At 38.2% G+C, this 15,527-nt stretch overlaps 1 protein-coding gene across 1 annotated transcript in view; it reads right to left on the bottom strand.

Moving 5' to 3' along the window:
* Positions 1-707: 707 nt before the first annotated feature.
* SLC3A1 (solute carrier family 3 member 1) overlaps positions 708-15,527 on the bottom strand; it is a gene marked incomplete at both ends in the record, with an annotated part of 34,680 nt that continues 19,860 nt past the window's right edge. The window contains 6 exons of the mRNA XM_084234528.1: positions 708-1,148; positions 6,415-6,531; positions 7,884-8,051; positions 11,083-11,275; positions 11,863-11,987; positions 13,864-13,983. Coding sequence (XP_084090654.1) covers positions 708-1,148; positions 6,415-6,531; positions 7,884-8,051; positions 11,083-11,275; positions 11,863-11,987; positions 13,864-13,983 — 1,164 coding nt within the window. The remainder of the gene's footprint in view (positions 1,149-6,414; positions 6,532-7,883; positions 8,052-11,082; positions 11,276-11,862; positions 11,988-13,863; positions 13,984-15,527) is intronic.

Raw genomic sequence — 15,527 nt, 5'->3', positions numbered from 1 at the left:
ATACACCGAAATATTTCAGTTTTTTGTCCAGTTGAGTTAGCAAAAGTGAGATTTTTTTGAAGTCGGTAAATAATTTTTTTAAATCTGCTTCTCTGTTCATCCATCTAGAGTTTGTGTGGAGTGGGTCTCACCTGCTTATACTGTTCTCTGCTTTGATGCATATGTCCCTGAACCTTTCAAATCATGCTCCTTGGGAGGATGTGGAGTAGGGGGTGAGGAGGATGTGGAGAAGGATTGGTGACAGCTGACTCTCCCCCTGCCCCATTGTTTTTGTCTGTTTTACTCAGATTTCTTTTGAACAGTTTACAAATCAAAGTCCTGCTTCTTGGCTAGTAAACATTTTTGACACTTTTACCAAAGTGTCAAAGTAAGTGATCTTCCATTTTATGCATTTTATGGAAAAAAGAACATTCTTCACGTTAAAATCCATCCAACTAACCTGGGTCCTAAGGCATTCTGCTCATCTCTTATTGATGCTATCTCAAAAAAGTTACAAGTTCTTCCGGGTAATAATTTTCGGTTGAAGATTTTAATATTCTTTGTAAAAACATTTCCGAACCTTACCTAAAGCAGTTACATTCAAGCTACAGAAACATCTAAGAATGACTATTCATAAAGTTTACCCAGCAGCATGTTACACATGAAGTTACTGCAAATGCCTGTAATAGGAGAGGACTCCAGTGTCTTCATCTTTTTTGTAGAGGTGCCTAACACGAGCTGTACAGTATGTTGAACACACTGGAATAGCATGCCCAATTGGAAACAAAACATCTGTCTCTGAAAGCCGTTTGGCCATGAAGGGGGTTCTTCGTCTTGTATTCAAGAATGAGTCCCTCTCCCTTGTTCAGTTTGACGGCAGGCGTCTCAACTACAGTGCCTTTGTGGTCAGGATTGGTACTTAATCTTATCTTCACTTGCGTGGGAATATTTGAAATAATTTCCTTTAGATTTAACAGTGAATATTCTCCAAAATTCAGAACCACAAGAAAGACTGTGTCTATGCCATCGAACTCTCTTGTATACATGACGGAGTCATAGTCATTCCTCAAGTAGCAAAACCAGCCCCTGTTAAGGAGTAGCTCATTAGCACGAAGCAAACTCAATTCTTGATATAAATTCAGTGCTGATGTGGACTGACTCTTTTGTACCTATTTAAAGAAAAAAAACATATCAACATAAATGTTAGCGTCTAAAAGATTTATTATTTTTAGTATCGAATAAAGAATTATTTGAAAAAACACTTACTTCAGTTTTACCCCTTAAGATGATTACCAGATTGTTAGGAAGTAAATTATCTAATAAGTAGATAAGAACAGTCTAGCTGCTGATAGGAATGACAAGGGCTGGCCTTCACCTTATCTGGGAGTCACTGCCTTTGCTGCTAGGCTGCCTTTGGCCAGAGCCGGTATGAAGACCACATCTGACTCCACTCTAGGAATCCCGAAACAAATGTCCCCACCTAAGTGACTGGATATTTAGCTTGCTTAAATAAAGTCCTTTTATGCTATATGGTAACTGGCCAAAAAGCAGCCACCTTGGCAATGACTCCAAAAAGTGGTGAGTTGGGCCTTTTCTGTTCTCTGTCATAGAATAATGCATGGGTTACTGTAACTTCAGCAGTCATGTAATTCTTGCATAGCTAATGAACAAGAGTTACAAAAAAAAGATGCAAAGCAAAACTCTACCTAACGAGAAAGTTAGAAATTGTATTTTCCTTTACCTCCCATTAAAAGAGATTTGGGTTTATAGTACAGCTATATAAAAACAATGTATTTTTTCTGTTTTTTTTCTTTTAACATTTTAAGCATCTTCCACTGTTATTTTATAAATGTCATTTTCATAAATGTCATTTTGATGGCAGAATAATATTCTATTAAATTGTAAAACTATAATGAACCATTTCCTTTTATTTCAACATTCAAGTTTCTAATGTTTTATATATTTTAAGTGCCCCTCCCTGCCCCATGTCTGGATTATTTATTTAGGACAAGCGATTAGGAAGAGAATTACTATGTCAAAGAGTATGGACATTTGATGTTAATGCCAAATTCTTCATAAGAGCTGTTGCCAAATCAGTGGTAATGGTCACTCCTTGTGCTCCAGCCAGCCGTGTTGACTGCAGTGGTGCTTGTGTCGTCGTGGTCATCGTCCACTTGGGGCAGATGGCTAATGTGTGGTCTTTAGTGAATAGCTAATGAATGTTTGATAAAATGTTTATTCTCTGTTTATCAGGTGCAAAGGTATTTATGGTACATGTATATGGTATATGTATGACTTGTCAAATTACTATTAATATTTTCCGTAGCCTTAGATAATGCATGAAAAAAGTACATAGTTCAGTGCCACACATATAAGTGCCCAGTAAGTGTTAACTATTAGTTTTGTCTACTTGATTTACCACTTTCTAGAAGTATGTTGATGTGTCTCTGTAATTGTGGATTTGTCAGTTACTCTTTGCATTTCTCAGAGTACTTGTTTTATATATTTTGAAGCTATGATAGATGCATAGATTCATGATTTGTGGTGGAAAGTTCTTTTACCAATTTTTGAAAATTGCCCATCTCATAATGCTTTTCATATTGAATTCTATTTTGTCTGCTATTAAATATTTCCACACCTTCTTTTTGTAATAGAATTTTTAAATAGGGTATGTGTGCACACAGTATAAGATTCACTACAAGAATATGTAAAATGGAAAGGGTATCTCCTACACCATCCCCTACTTTCCCAGTCCTCTCAGAAATAGTTACTGTGATTATGTTTTCTTTCATTTTTATGTGTCCCAGGAAGTGATGCACTCTGTGACTAAGCAAACAAGTCAATACTTTCCTTTTTTCTATACAGAAGGGAAATGTCCTCATTTTGTACCCGTATTTTCTAATTCAGTACATGTTAGAGATGTTCTCCTGTCAGTGCACACTGAACGCCTTCATTCTTTTTAAAAGCTGCACATTACCGGGCCTTGTATGGATTAACAGTATAATTGATTCAACTGGTTTGGTTTTGGTAAAATATTTAAATCATTTCCAGAGACTTCTATTAAAAACCATGTTCCAATAGAGATCCTTGAATATAATTTTCTTTTTTTCCATTTATATTCATTCTTTATTCATTTGTTTTCTAAAAATTTATCTCATCTGTATGTAGAAATTGAATATCATTTTCTAAAATGATATTCGGTAATAAATACGGTAATAAAATTACTAGGTCAAAAGGTATATGCATGTTTTGATGGCTATACAGATGGCAAGCTTTCTTTTTATTAGCATTTGCCTGTGGTATCTTTAATTCTTTGTGTCCTTTCATTTTTGCTATATGTCTTATTTCAAATTTTTTGTCTAATCTGAGTTTTATCTTTCAATAGGAGAATTTAACCCATTTATATTTGTGATTATTATGTTTGGACATAAAGCTTTATTTTATCATTTATTTAAACTTATTTTGTTTTCTTCCTTTTTAACTTTTTATTGGATTGATTGGTTTCCTTCCTAGTTTTTTCTTTCCAGCATTCTTTGAAAATTAGGCGTTTATCTCTCTTCTTCTAATGGTTGCCCTTAAAAATGTAATAGTCATTTAAAATATATTTTTCTCACATAGAGAGCAGTACTGTCCAATAGAACTTTCTGCAGTGCTAGCAATGTTCTATGTCTACACTTACTAATATGGTAGCTACTAACTCTTGAGCAATTGAAATGTTGATAGTGTGGCACAGGAGCTTAATTTTTAATGCTATTTAATGTTAATGGTCAAAGTGGTTATTAGCTAGATAGCTAAATTCTAGAGCAAGCTACTGTCCTTCCATTCCCCATGTAAGACAAGTGTTTGGCCTGTCAGCTCTCCACACACATTCTCCCTGCTACAGATCCCATATAGAAATGATTGACTAAATTTTTGTTCCAGAACATACTAATTGGAACTTAGTGTGTGTCATGGTGTATTTTGATGATCTTATTTTATATTATGTGTGAAAAAAAATCTGTTTTGTTGATTCCTTTTCTCACTTTTTTTATACATGTATTCCTTTTAGATTCATGTTTACCTTTGCTAATTATTCTTTCAGACATTGGCTATACATGGTAAAATTTGCTTCCTTGCTTTTCCATCTCTATTTTGTGCTTGAATCTTACTTTGAATGGATAGAGGATTCTAGAGGTTTAGCATTAAGTTTCCATTATAACTTTGAAGATAAAAGTTCTGATATGTTCTAGTGTCCATTTGAGAAATCTGATGCTATTTTTGAGTTTGATTTCTTCCTATATATTTTTAGGGTTTTCTCTTTATTCTTGCCAATCTAGAGAAGATGAATCCATTATCTCTGGGTTTCTTTTGCTTATCTGTTTGTTTCCAGTCTATGTTCTCTTCTAGAATTCCTTTTTGTTGTGTGTTAGTTTCTAGATCTGTCCTCTGCACATCAAAATTTTTCTCTTGCACTGATAGCATCTTTGCCTTTTTACAGTGCATTCTAGGACAAATCCCTAAGATCAGTTTTCCAGTACACCAATCAGATCTTCTGTGTATGTCATGGTATAAGATACCTAATTACTTTAAAGGATGTCAAGGGGCTCCATAGCACAGCAGTCTATGGCAGACGGGGGTGTTTATTCTAATATTGGGGTCTTACGTTTGCCATATTTTCTGTGCTTTCTACAATGTTCTGCTAGGAATGGTATCTCTTGTTCCTGGTCTTACTTTTTATCAAATGTAGTGTGACTCTTGGTGGCCTGTTTGCTTTGGCAATCTTGTCCTCCCAGTTTGCCTGTCTTTGGTTGCCAGCCTGTAATAACTGTGAGAAGTTAATCTGGATGTAGCTCTTTGGGGTAGAAGGGTTTCTTTTACAACTGATTAGTGATAAGCTCCCTAGAATACTGCCTCCTTTTCTATACAGAGGGAATAAAAGTGTTTTATTTGTGAACTAAGGAATAAAAGTCATATCTGAGCACATTCTGCCATGAATTACCCAGAGCACATCGCTAGAATTAGATCTTCTCTTACTTCTGCTGTGCTTGTAGAAGTTTGACACTATTTCAAGTGTTGCTTTATTCATCCAACACAAACAGAGCACCAAGTAGCCCTTGATTTGTTTTCTTTTACTTAGGGAAATTCTGGTACAGCCAGTGACTGTAGGTTGGGAATATTCCCAAGTGCTCATACCTGTACTTATTAGAGCCATTTTCTCCTGTATATTTTAGACTATGATTTCTATGTACTTGTTTCTCTATAATCTTCATGTTATTTTCAATCCTTTAGAAGTTTCTAAAATTCTCACCTGTTTCTAGGGCTTTTATCACTATATTTTATTAAAATGGCATCACCTAAAACTTTTGATTATGACTCTGCATCCCTCCAAGCCTCACTTATGACCTCTTTTTAAAGACCTAACTAATATGATAGAAAAAAGTGTTTTCATTTGCATTTACACTTTTCCATCTTTGCTGGTATACAATATTAAGTAGCCTTTCTAAAAGATTGAACTCAAATTGGTCTATAAGAGTATTTTAGACATAATAAAAACCAATAGATGCACTTAATCTAGAATACAAATGCTAAAATATATATATAGTTTGTGTGGTTTTAGGAACTTACAAATACATAAAACAAAGTTTATATTATCCTGAAATTCCCCATGGCTTACAGTAGAGAGTTGTAGAAACAGGAGAACTTACATGAAGTTTGATATCAGAATGATATGGGGACTTTTCAAAATAATAGAACGTGATAAAGAGATGCTATAAATGTTCTAAATACCCTCACATGGAACCAATAATTTCTCTTCCCCTAAAGTTGTTTTTATTGTGTTTTCCAATGAGATTTTCATTAGTGCTTGATTGTGAAATCTCCTTTTACTCACCTGAAGCCAGTTCATATTTTTCTAGTCTAAAGAAATGTACTTACCACTTTACTAGAACGTATGCATTCCTGTTTAGGAAATCTATTTGCTTAAATTGGCAAACTTGATCATGAGGACAGAAAATGACACAGGCAAATGCCAAAGGGTGTGCTTTTCCAAAACGACTACTTTTAGGGATTATTCTTGTTTCTTCAAGTCAGCAGTCTTGCTCTCAAGTGCACATTGCCCTAAATTGGTGGATTCATCTTCCTTCCTTTTGAGGAAGGAGAGGAGGAAGTGTTGAACTTGTTTTAAAAAACCTCCATAGCGCAAAGGTCTTCAAGTCATTTCATTGAAATGCTGTATATTCGGGATACTCCAGAAATATTTCATTTCTACATCAGTTGTGTTTTCACAAAAACATGACTTGCAAACCCCCTACAATGGTAAACTGCAGGAGAAGTCTAGGTGACTGATTCAAACAGCATCAGTTAAGGTTTTAGATATACTCTGGGTAAGTATATGTTGTCACACAGAGATTCACTTCCTATTTCTGGAATCAGCATAAAGTTGCCATGGATACTTACATCAACATTCACAGTGTGGTAATCTGAAGTGGGGGGTAACCAGGTGTGATTGCCTTCAGAAAAGCCAGCATTTGAACTGTTGTCCCACTGCATCGGTGACTTTGAAAAAAGTGTATTCTATGTCAAAAAGACATAAGGAGAAAACAATGGTTTGGTTATTACAAAAAAAAATGTACTTTGGTTATGACTTACTTCATAAATATTTAGTTCCCTATATTTCTTAGCTACTACTTGCATTCGTTCACATTCATAATAAAAAGGCGTTAACATTTAGTACATAAACCAGTTAAACATTTTTAACTGGAAAAGTTAATGACATCTTGAGTTTGAAGAGACTGTATCATAATTGAACTTTGACATATGGAATCTTTGCTGCTTTCCCCTAGAAATGAGTAATGGAAGCAGACAAAACTAAACCAAACAAACCCTAGAAATCTGACTGTAAAACTGAGGCTACCATTGGGGAAGGTTGGGGGCCAGGGACAAAAAGCGGGGCAGGCCAGTGGACTGTGGTAGAGGACGCTGGGTGCTTTGGTAGTGGGTGTGGTACAGCAACGTGCATCTGAAGAAGTGTGCACCTGTACCTGAGTCATATGAAGTGTTATAAACCAATATTACCCAATAAAAACACAATGTAATAGGGCCTCCCCTGGTGGCGCAGCGGTTGAGCGCTGGGTTGCGAGGCTGCCCGCGGCCTCTGCAGCACCAGTTAGATCCTGGGCACCGCCCCACAATGTAATAAAAAGGCTAAAAGAACTGGAAAACAACAACAAAAATGAGTAATGTAGGTTTTAAAAATGTGCCTCTAGCAGTTCATTCTATGATGCAGGGATGCTGAATTCAAATAGGCAGCCACATTCAAGTGAGCCTAGTCTATCCTGCATCCAGCCTGGTGACTGCACGAGTATACACACAAATTTAGGAACTAAAACAGGCAGTTTCGCTTTAACCAGTTGTTAGATTAAATGTTACACAATGGAAAATTACCCTTACTAGTTAAAAGTGTTACAACTTTCTTTTGCCCAGTGACGGAATTGTGAGATCCATAGCCTCAAACTAAAACCAAGTCTGAAACTGTGTTACATTTATTAACATAAAAGAAGATCTGCTACAGCCAAGGGAGAGCTAGCAGTACAGGCAAGCACTGTAAAGTTCCTAACTCCGTGTTTCAGGTAGAGGATGAGGAACAATATTTCAAACTCAAAGTAGGATCTCAGGTTTTCATATCCCTAAGAATCATCTGGAAAACGTGTAAAATACAGGTCCCTAGCCTCTACGCAAGGAAATATGTTGTGTGGCTCAGCAAGCAGCATGTCTAACAAGCACCCCAAGCAAGGCCAAGAATTCTTACTAACAGAAAGGAAAGCAAAATAATCATGCATTTCAGCAGCAGAATAGAAATATTAAATTCTCTGATATGGCAAAAATGAGCACTTGGTATGGTGCATGGTTAAATTACATTGACTTACACCATCATAGCTTTCATTGAGCTTTATGGGTTCGATATTTCCCATTCCTATTTCTTCCCCATAGTAAGTTATGGGAGTTCCAGGGAGTGTGAAGAGAAGCATGTTCATGATGTTGACATAGTCTTTCCCCAAACGAGAAGTCAGCCGGGTACTGTCTGGTCCGCCAATCTGAAAGGAAGATACCTTGAAGAATATAGTTCTACACATGATTTTCTAGAAGACTTACTTTGCTTCACAAAAGGTACACCAGGGCCCCGCGGTGGCGCATTGGTTGAGCGCTGGGTTGCAAAGCTGCCCGCAGCCTCTGCAGCGCCGGTTCAATCCCCGGCTGCTCCCCAGCCACCAGAGGAGGGTCCCACATGGCACACAGACCTCTCCTGCCGCCCGCTGCTCCCCTCAGCAGTGTACTTCAGTCCTTCTGCCTGCTCTGCTCCCCCCTCTGGCTCTGGTGAATTCTCTTACCCTCCCGCGCTTCGGACTGTACCCACTGCTTGTATAAATAAATAAATAAAAATAAATCTTAAAAAAAAAAAAAAAAGGTATACCGGGCATAAAAGCAAGGCAGCCCTGGGTACCAATAAGCCTGGGCCTGAGCCCAACCCTGCTGCTTGCTGTGCAACTGACAGATTTACTGTCCTGCCCATTAGGATCACAATCTACTTCATAATGATATCACAAATAACAGAAAATTTATGAGCTTACACAATATTTTCACATGTTTGATTAAGAGAATAGTGACAGAAAAGGAAACAAATGTTTCCCACCGACAACAGGACAAGGGAACAAGGTGGAGGGGGCAAGGTGAGAAACATTTTTGATGTGTCCCTTTCCTGTGTGCTTGCTTTGAACTATTCAAATTTTAAAAGATAAACCAAATTTATAAAGACATTTACATGGTCCAAAAGAAAATCTTGTAAACTATTTTCTATTTTTAGATACATCTGTGTTAAAAGCTCTAGTACATATTACACCATCTAGTCCTTGAGAATTTATTTAAATCATCTACTCTCCATATGCTACAACTCAATGCTATCTGTATATGCTGAGCATAGCATGTTTAAAAAGTCCTTTCACATCTATGATCTGTCTCATTTCCCCCCCTTCTATTGTGCACTCATCTATTATCTCCATTTTATAAATGTTGGAACAATCTCTGTAAAGCTACATCATCTTTTCAAATCAGGGTATAAACCTGAATGACTCTTTGAATTTGTGTCTGAGAAGAGGAATTTGGTTGTTACAACTCAATAACGGGAAGGTTACTAATTGTTTTCTTTAAATTTACTAAAACTATAGTGGTCTTTTCAAGGACCTTTTTTTTTTTTCATGTATTTTTGGGGGCCAGTATTTTTATGGCCAGAAAATTAAGTCAAATTTTGCCTCCATTTATTCTTGTTATTGTATTGACAGCATCTGACAAGAAAACTCAGATTCCTCATGCCTTCTGTACATCCGTTACTTTCTTTTTCAGAACTGAAATCAAGAAATATTGCTACAGGTAACTGACAGCAAAGGACAGAGAGGGCCTCTCACAGCCTAAGAGAGGTCCCAATCGCCTCTGATAATCTGATATTCAAAGTATTTGAAAAATCAAGTACCAAAACTACATTATACAATTTGTGAAATGAGGGAGGGCACTTCTGAAATAGTGGAAGAAGGACCTTCAAAAATCACCATGAAAGAGGAAAATGCAAGCAAAAATTGTAAAAACCAAGTTTCTCAGAACTCTGGAAATTAGAGACTTGTAACAATCCGAGGAGTATTTCTTCAAGTAAAACAACCAGATTTCACCAAGAAAAGCAAATATTGTATCATTTTTAACTTGCCCTAATTTCATGCCTCTCTCCTCAGGTCCACAATAGTTTTAAACCCAAGTCTTAAAAAATACAGTAGTTGTGAAAAACAGCAGTTTTGCGGCAACAGGATGAGCAGAACACAGAGTTCACCAAGAGCTCCATGTCTAGAGAACTGTCACTGACCTTTCTAGCAGCCTGGTTTGGGTGTTTTTTTTTTTTCTTTATCTGATCTGACTCAGCTTACTCTGTGCAAATAGCACTATCCCCCATGGCATTTTCCAGAAGCAATCAGCAGCAATTGTTTAACAATGCATCTGCCTAAGGTGGTTATTAGCAGTTGGGCCTGAACACAAAACTTTTGTAAAGAGATAGGGATGAGATGACCATAAGGACATTAAGGGCTCTGACATATTCCTGGCATCTGGAAGGTGATGCCCATGTACAGGGCTGTGCAGATGCCCGGGAAGACCTGAGGATGCTGATGTATCACTTCTGATCAACCTTGAGACTCTGCAAACAGAAATTGAGACTAAAACAGAGTTGTAAACCATCTGTCAGAGTGTTGAAAACATGTGCACACACACACACATAAGCCCTCAGCAAAGAATGGGAGATTTATAGGTTAGAGGCATTTACGAAATCTCGAATCATTAACTCAGTAAGCAGAGACTTCAGGGCTCACTCACAGTAAAGAGCACAGATTTTACAGAACTAATCCAAGAAAGTCACTAAAGAAACTGCAACAATGAACACTGGAGAAGGGAGAATATAACTTCCAAAATTCCCATGTATACTTTAAAATAACCGGTTTTTAATAATAACAAAGAATACATGACATCTAAAGAAACAGAAAGTATATATATGCACATACTGGGGAAGATAAACAAGTCAATAGAAAATGTGACCAAGGAAACCCAGACATCATTGGACTTAATGGACAAAGTCACCTCTGTGTGTGTGTGTGTACGTGTGTGTGTGTGTGTGTGTACATATACACACATATAGGTGTTCAAAGAAATGTTATATCTAAAGAGTTTAAAATATGAGAATATCTCATGCAATGATACAATCAATAAAGAAATTATTAAAAAGAACCAAATAGAAATTTCATCCTTGGTAAAATATAATAAAAGAAATGAAATATTCACTAGAGGGACTTTGTAGATTAAAATTGACAGAGGAACCAACAAACGAGAAAACAGAACAATTGAATTTAGGTAGTCTGAGAACAAGAAGAATGACAAGAACCTGGCCAGGAACAGAGGCAAACCTGACTCAATGAACAGTCACTAAATACAATAAAGGTGAAGGTCACTTAGAGACAGACATAACCCTCCTTTTAGAGATGACTATTGAACAAACACACCAAAACCAGATGAGCTGAGCTGGTCATGAAGACTTACCATCCAATTAGGCCATTTTCCTTCTGGCATATTTTCCATCCAGGATGTGATAACTTTAGACACATTGTTTCCAGGAGAGTTAACCATGCTGAGGTAACTGTTGATGGGAAAATCTGCTTCTTGGATAAAAGGCAACCCATAGTACATCATGGTCTTGTCAATGCTCTCTCCATAGGCTTCAGTCCCCATGAACCTGTAAGAGTTGGCAGGTGCAATGTCTTCAGGGTCTCTCAGAAGACTGAGAAAGTGCTATGTAGTTGCTTATATCTGCTTGACAAGATGCTGGTCCCCTGGACAACCTCACTGAAATAAGCCCAAACACTTGGCTTATACTATGCCAAGTCTAAGAGTTTAGAAATGCATTTGGGGCCTCCCTGGTGGAGTAGCGGGTTGAGCACAGCACTGTGAAGCTGTCTGCAGCCTCTGCAATGTGGGTGCAATTCCTGGCCAGCCAGGGAGATTCCCACATGGCGTGGCAGATTTCTCCTGTCTCGCCCACTGCTCCCCTCAGCAGTGTATTTCAGTCTGCCTGCCTGTTCTGTTCCCCACTCTGTCTCTGGTGAATCCTCTCACCCTCCCGCACCTCTGGGCTGTACCCCAGTTCTTGTATAAATAAATAAATAAAAATCTTTAAAATAAATAGTTTAAAAAAAAAGAAAGAAATGCATTTGGCTCTCAATCCACTATTGTTCTTTCTAAATCAGATTACAATTTAGTGACTTCCTTGGTTGGGGGGATAAACTAGAGATCACGCACTGTACTTGCGCATCCTATTGTTACCTGTATCTTCCAGGCTCTGTGCTATATTTGTCCAAGGTCTGCCGGAAGCTGCGGACCATGTCATGCATCCCCACTTGTGTAGTGGTGAAGTCGTGGTACAGCTCTGAGTACTGTGTGACTGTGTCCTTTGAAAACAGGATAACATGGTTACCCCCCACTTCATAGGTCAAATGTCCCCCACTTGGACTTATGTGAATATAAACTCTTCCACAGGCCCAAGCAGACACATGCTCACAGATGGCCTCAGGCTCAAGGAGGTTTGTGAGTGGAGAAGAACATTCATGCTAATTTAATGCTTAAATTGTTGACTATAAGTCTAATAAATATCTAAATATTACTAAACATCTTAGTATTGATTACAAATGTATTTAACAAAATCCTCCTCTTAAACATGCAATCGTCCTTCAAGCACCTCTAAAGGAAAAAAATGTTTTTCAATATTATGTAACTCACTATTACATCTAAGCTTTATCTGTTCATAAAATTATTAATATCATACTTACATTTAAATTTGTTTCTTTGACAGCTCTATCTTTTATTCTGACGGTTAAACTTTCCCAGGGTTTTTGGTAATTTTTTCCTGATGCTCACTCTGTGACTTCCTAAGCATATGGTCATCTAGACCCCAAAATCAAAGACTGTCTAACATAAGCCGTGGTTATAAGTCATGGTTAGGAGAGTTCAAATGTGAGCTGCCACCCATTCAGTGAACCCCCCCCCTTTTTTTTAATAAGGGAGCATCCCTTGCTAGCTCAGATGACTTCTGTTAAATCTTAAGTCTCTCCCTGAAACCACATATTTGTGAACTTTGCCTTGGGTAGCGCACAAACCCCATTGTTCTGATCATTTCTCAGGACTGGAAACATATGCCTCATCTTCTGACATCTCATTATAATTAGTAAGGTTATTTTGAGGTTTCCTCTCCAAGGATTAAGTGTTTCTTTTTGGGACAACTGTGAATAATGCATTGCCATGTTTCCCCTTTGTTTTCTCTTTTATTGGAAAGCATTTGCAAAAGAAAAAAAAGACTAATCATAACCTTTGGTACATGACATGCTGTCACAATTAGCCTGTGTGTGGGCAACTTCTCTTCACTTATTTAATAGATTTACTTCAATGAAGCTATAAGTACCCATAAATCTATATTCCTCAGGACAAATGTTAGAAGTCTGGAAATAAACTAACCGTATGAATTTACTTAATGTGCTTACCTTTATCTACAAGGCAGCCTGATATATACAATTATATATAATTTTAGATCACACTGCTAAGATTCATGTTGCTGAGCGTCACTATAATTCATTTATTTACGACATTTTATTGTGAAAATTATACAAATCCATTCTTGTGACCACATTTAGCACCGCTGTCTCCTTGGCCATTGAAAAGAATGTCAACCAGCTGAAGAGAGTGGCATTGGTTACTATCACATGTGATGAGGGGGAAGGTTGAGGACCTTGGTGTGGAACTACAGAGAGCTGGACTTTGTAAAGAGATAGGCTTGGTTTGTCATTCTGTTTACTTCTGTCCCCCGATAACTTTTCCAAGATTTGCTAAATGGGGAACATGATACCTCTCTCATAAGAGGCGGAGAGAGTTAAATGAAATATCCTAAGCAAAGAGCACAGAGCTTTCAGCAGACACCTACTAGCGTTTGTTCCCTGCCCTTCCACCAATGTGGCCTTCATTACTACAAAAGCACCAGAGGGTGTTATGCCTCCTCATTTCAGCTTGAGTGAGGCGACAAAATCATAGTGAGTAGCTGTGGCCCATGATGGAGTCCGAAACCACTCTGAAGCCTTTGCTCCAAAGGGAACCAATGGAAGGAAACATCTGATGTATGTATTTGAAACTCCTATTTTTCCTACCAAAAATTATTCAAATTACTCCCTGGAATAGGCCAGAGCTAACCTCTGGTAACTGGTATTTTAGGCTTAAGAAGAAAGCACTCGGATGACATTTTCAGAAAATAAAAAAATGCCTGTTTAAAACAAACTTTACCGGGGGTTGGTTCTTATTCACTTGGATCTCGTCTCTCAGATGTTGTGCTTCTAGAAGAAATTTAACGGCATCGAAACTAAAACCATCCACGCCCTTTGCAAGCCAGAACTGTATAAGTTCCTAAACACACAAAAAAAGCAAAATGCTTGGTTACATTTGTTACATTATCATAATGTTTAACAAAAGTTTTGCCCATTAATGACTTTCCATCAGAAAAATAGCCATCACCAAATACAAAATCAGCATGACTCTCAGAGCATCTATTCAGCATAGCCATGTTATACAGAAATGAACTCTCAGGAACTGCTTGATGGATTCCCATACTTTGTGTTTGAATTCAGAATGCTATACTTGTGGTCAATGTTATGAGCCATGTTTCCAAAGTTTAAAGAATCTGCTCAAATTGAACGAATGAAGCCAGAAGGAATGGTAGGACTCAGGAGATGCTGGAAACATCTGTCATCTCCCCCATGCCCACATCCTTAAAAGCCACTCCAAACAGGGAGAAAATCATCAATGAAGCCCTCAGTCATGTAGACTCTTCCACCAGACTGGGAGATTCTTGTGAGAAAGACCTCAGCCTTCACTTCTGTTTGCCTTGCCTCTGACACGGCATCTGGTACTTAGTGAGCCACTCACAGAATGAAAGAATGAAGAATTGAGCCCAAATGAGTCAAACATGGGGTGATAATGTTGAGACACTGAAGAAGTACAGCATGTTCCCTGGCTTTGAACATCTACAGAATAGCTGGGGACACATGAGACATGAGATTACTTAATTATGCAAGGCAGGGCACAGTTCAACATCATGAGACAGGATTCCTCTGTCTGCAAGGCTGCTGGTGCTCCAAATTTAACATGGGTGGGCATAGCCAAAGAAGGAAAAGCCAGAGCTTGAACTGAACTTGGCCTTGAAGTTGAATCCCTGGTGGGATTTCATCAGGGAGTGAGACTGGAAAGAACTTACTGGACTGTTTGTGGGACAGCCTGACCCAGGCATGGAGGCAGAGTCTGACTTGTCCTATTTGGGGGCATTTGGGGAGACCAAAGACCCTGAAAAACAAAGGGTCTTGGTCTCAGTTCTCCACTGAAACCCCAGCCAGTTCCTCTAGCTGGGCTTCCTCCTCTACCAAGCACAAGCTACTCTTCTACAAAGGGACAGTGGCTTCTCTCCCCACTTTTCTCTCAGCTCACCCCTTGTTGAATCAAAGGTTATGCAGGAGTGTATTTATCACATGGGGGCAGAAGCACCTGTAAATCAAACTACTAGAGTTAAGGAGCCAAACTTCACCTACTGAGGGAGACAAAATCTTAGATCCCAAATGATAACTACCCTGCAAAATCACATTTTTGGTTTGAACTGTCTTTTGTATCTATATGTGACAAGGGGATCTCTAGAGACAACTCCAGAGTCTTAAAGGTTTCCATAGGCTAAATGCCAGGTGAACATTGCTGTTGCTGATTCCCTTTTATTTATTTATTTTTTAAAGATTTATTTATTTATGCATACAAGAGCCAGGGTACAGGCCAGAGATGCGGGGGGTAAGAGGATTCACCAGAGACAGAGTGGGGGAACAGAACAGGCAAACTGACGAAATACACTGCTGAGGGGAGCAGCGGGCGAGACAGGAGAGGTCTGCTTCACCATGTGGGTTTCTCCCTGG

The sequence above is a fragment of the Talpa europaea genome (assembly GCF_964194135.1).
Source record: "Talpa europaea genome assembly, chromosome: 6".
Lineage (NCBI taxonomy): Eukaryota > Metazoa > Chordata > Mammalia > Eulipotyphla > Talpidae > Talpa > Talpa europaea.
The sequence above is the reverse complement of the archived record's forward strand: the minus strand, read 5'-3'. Positions and strand labels throughout refer to the sequence as shown.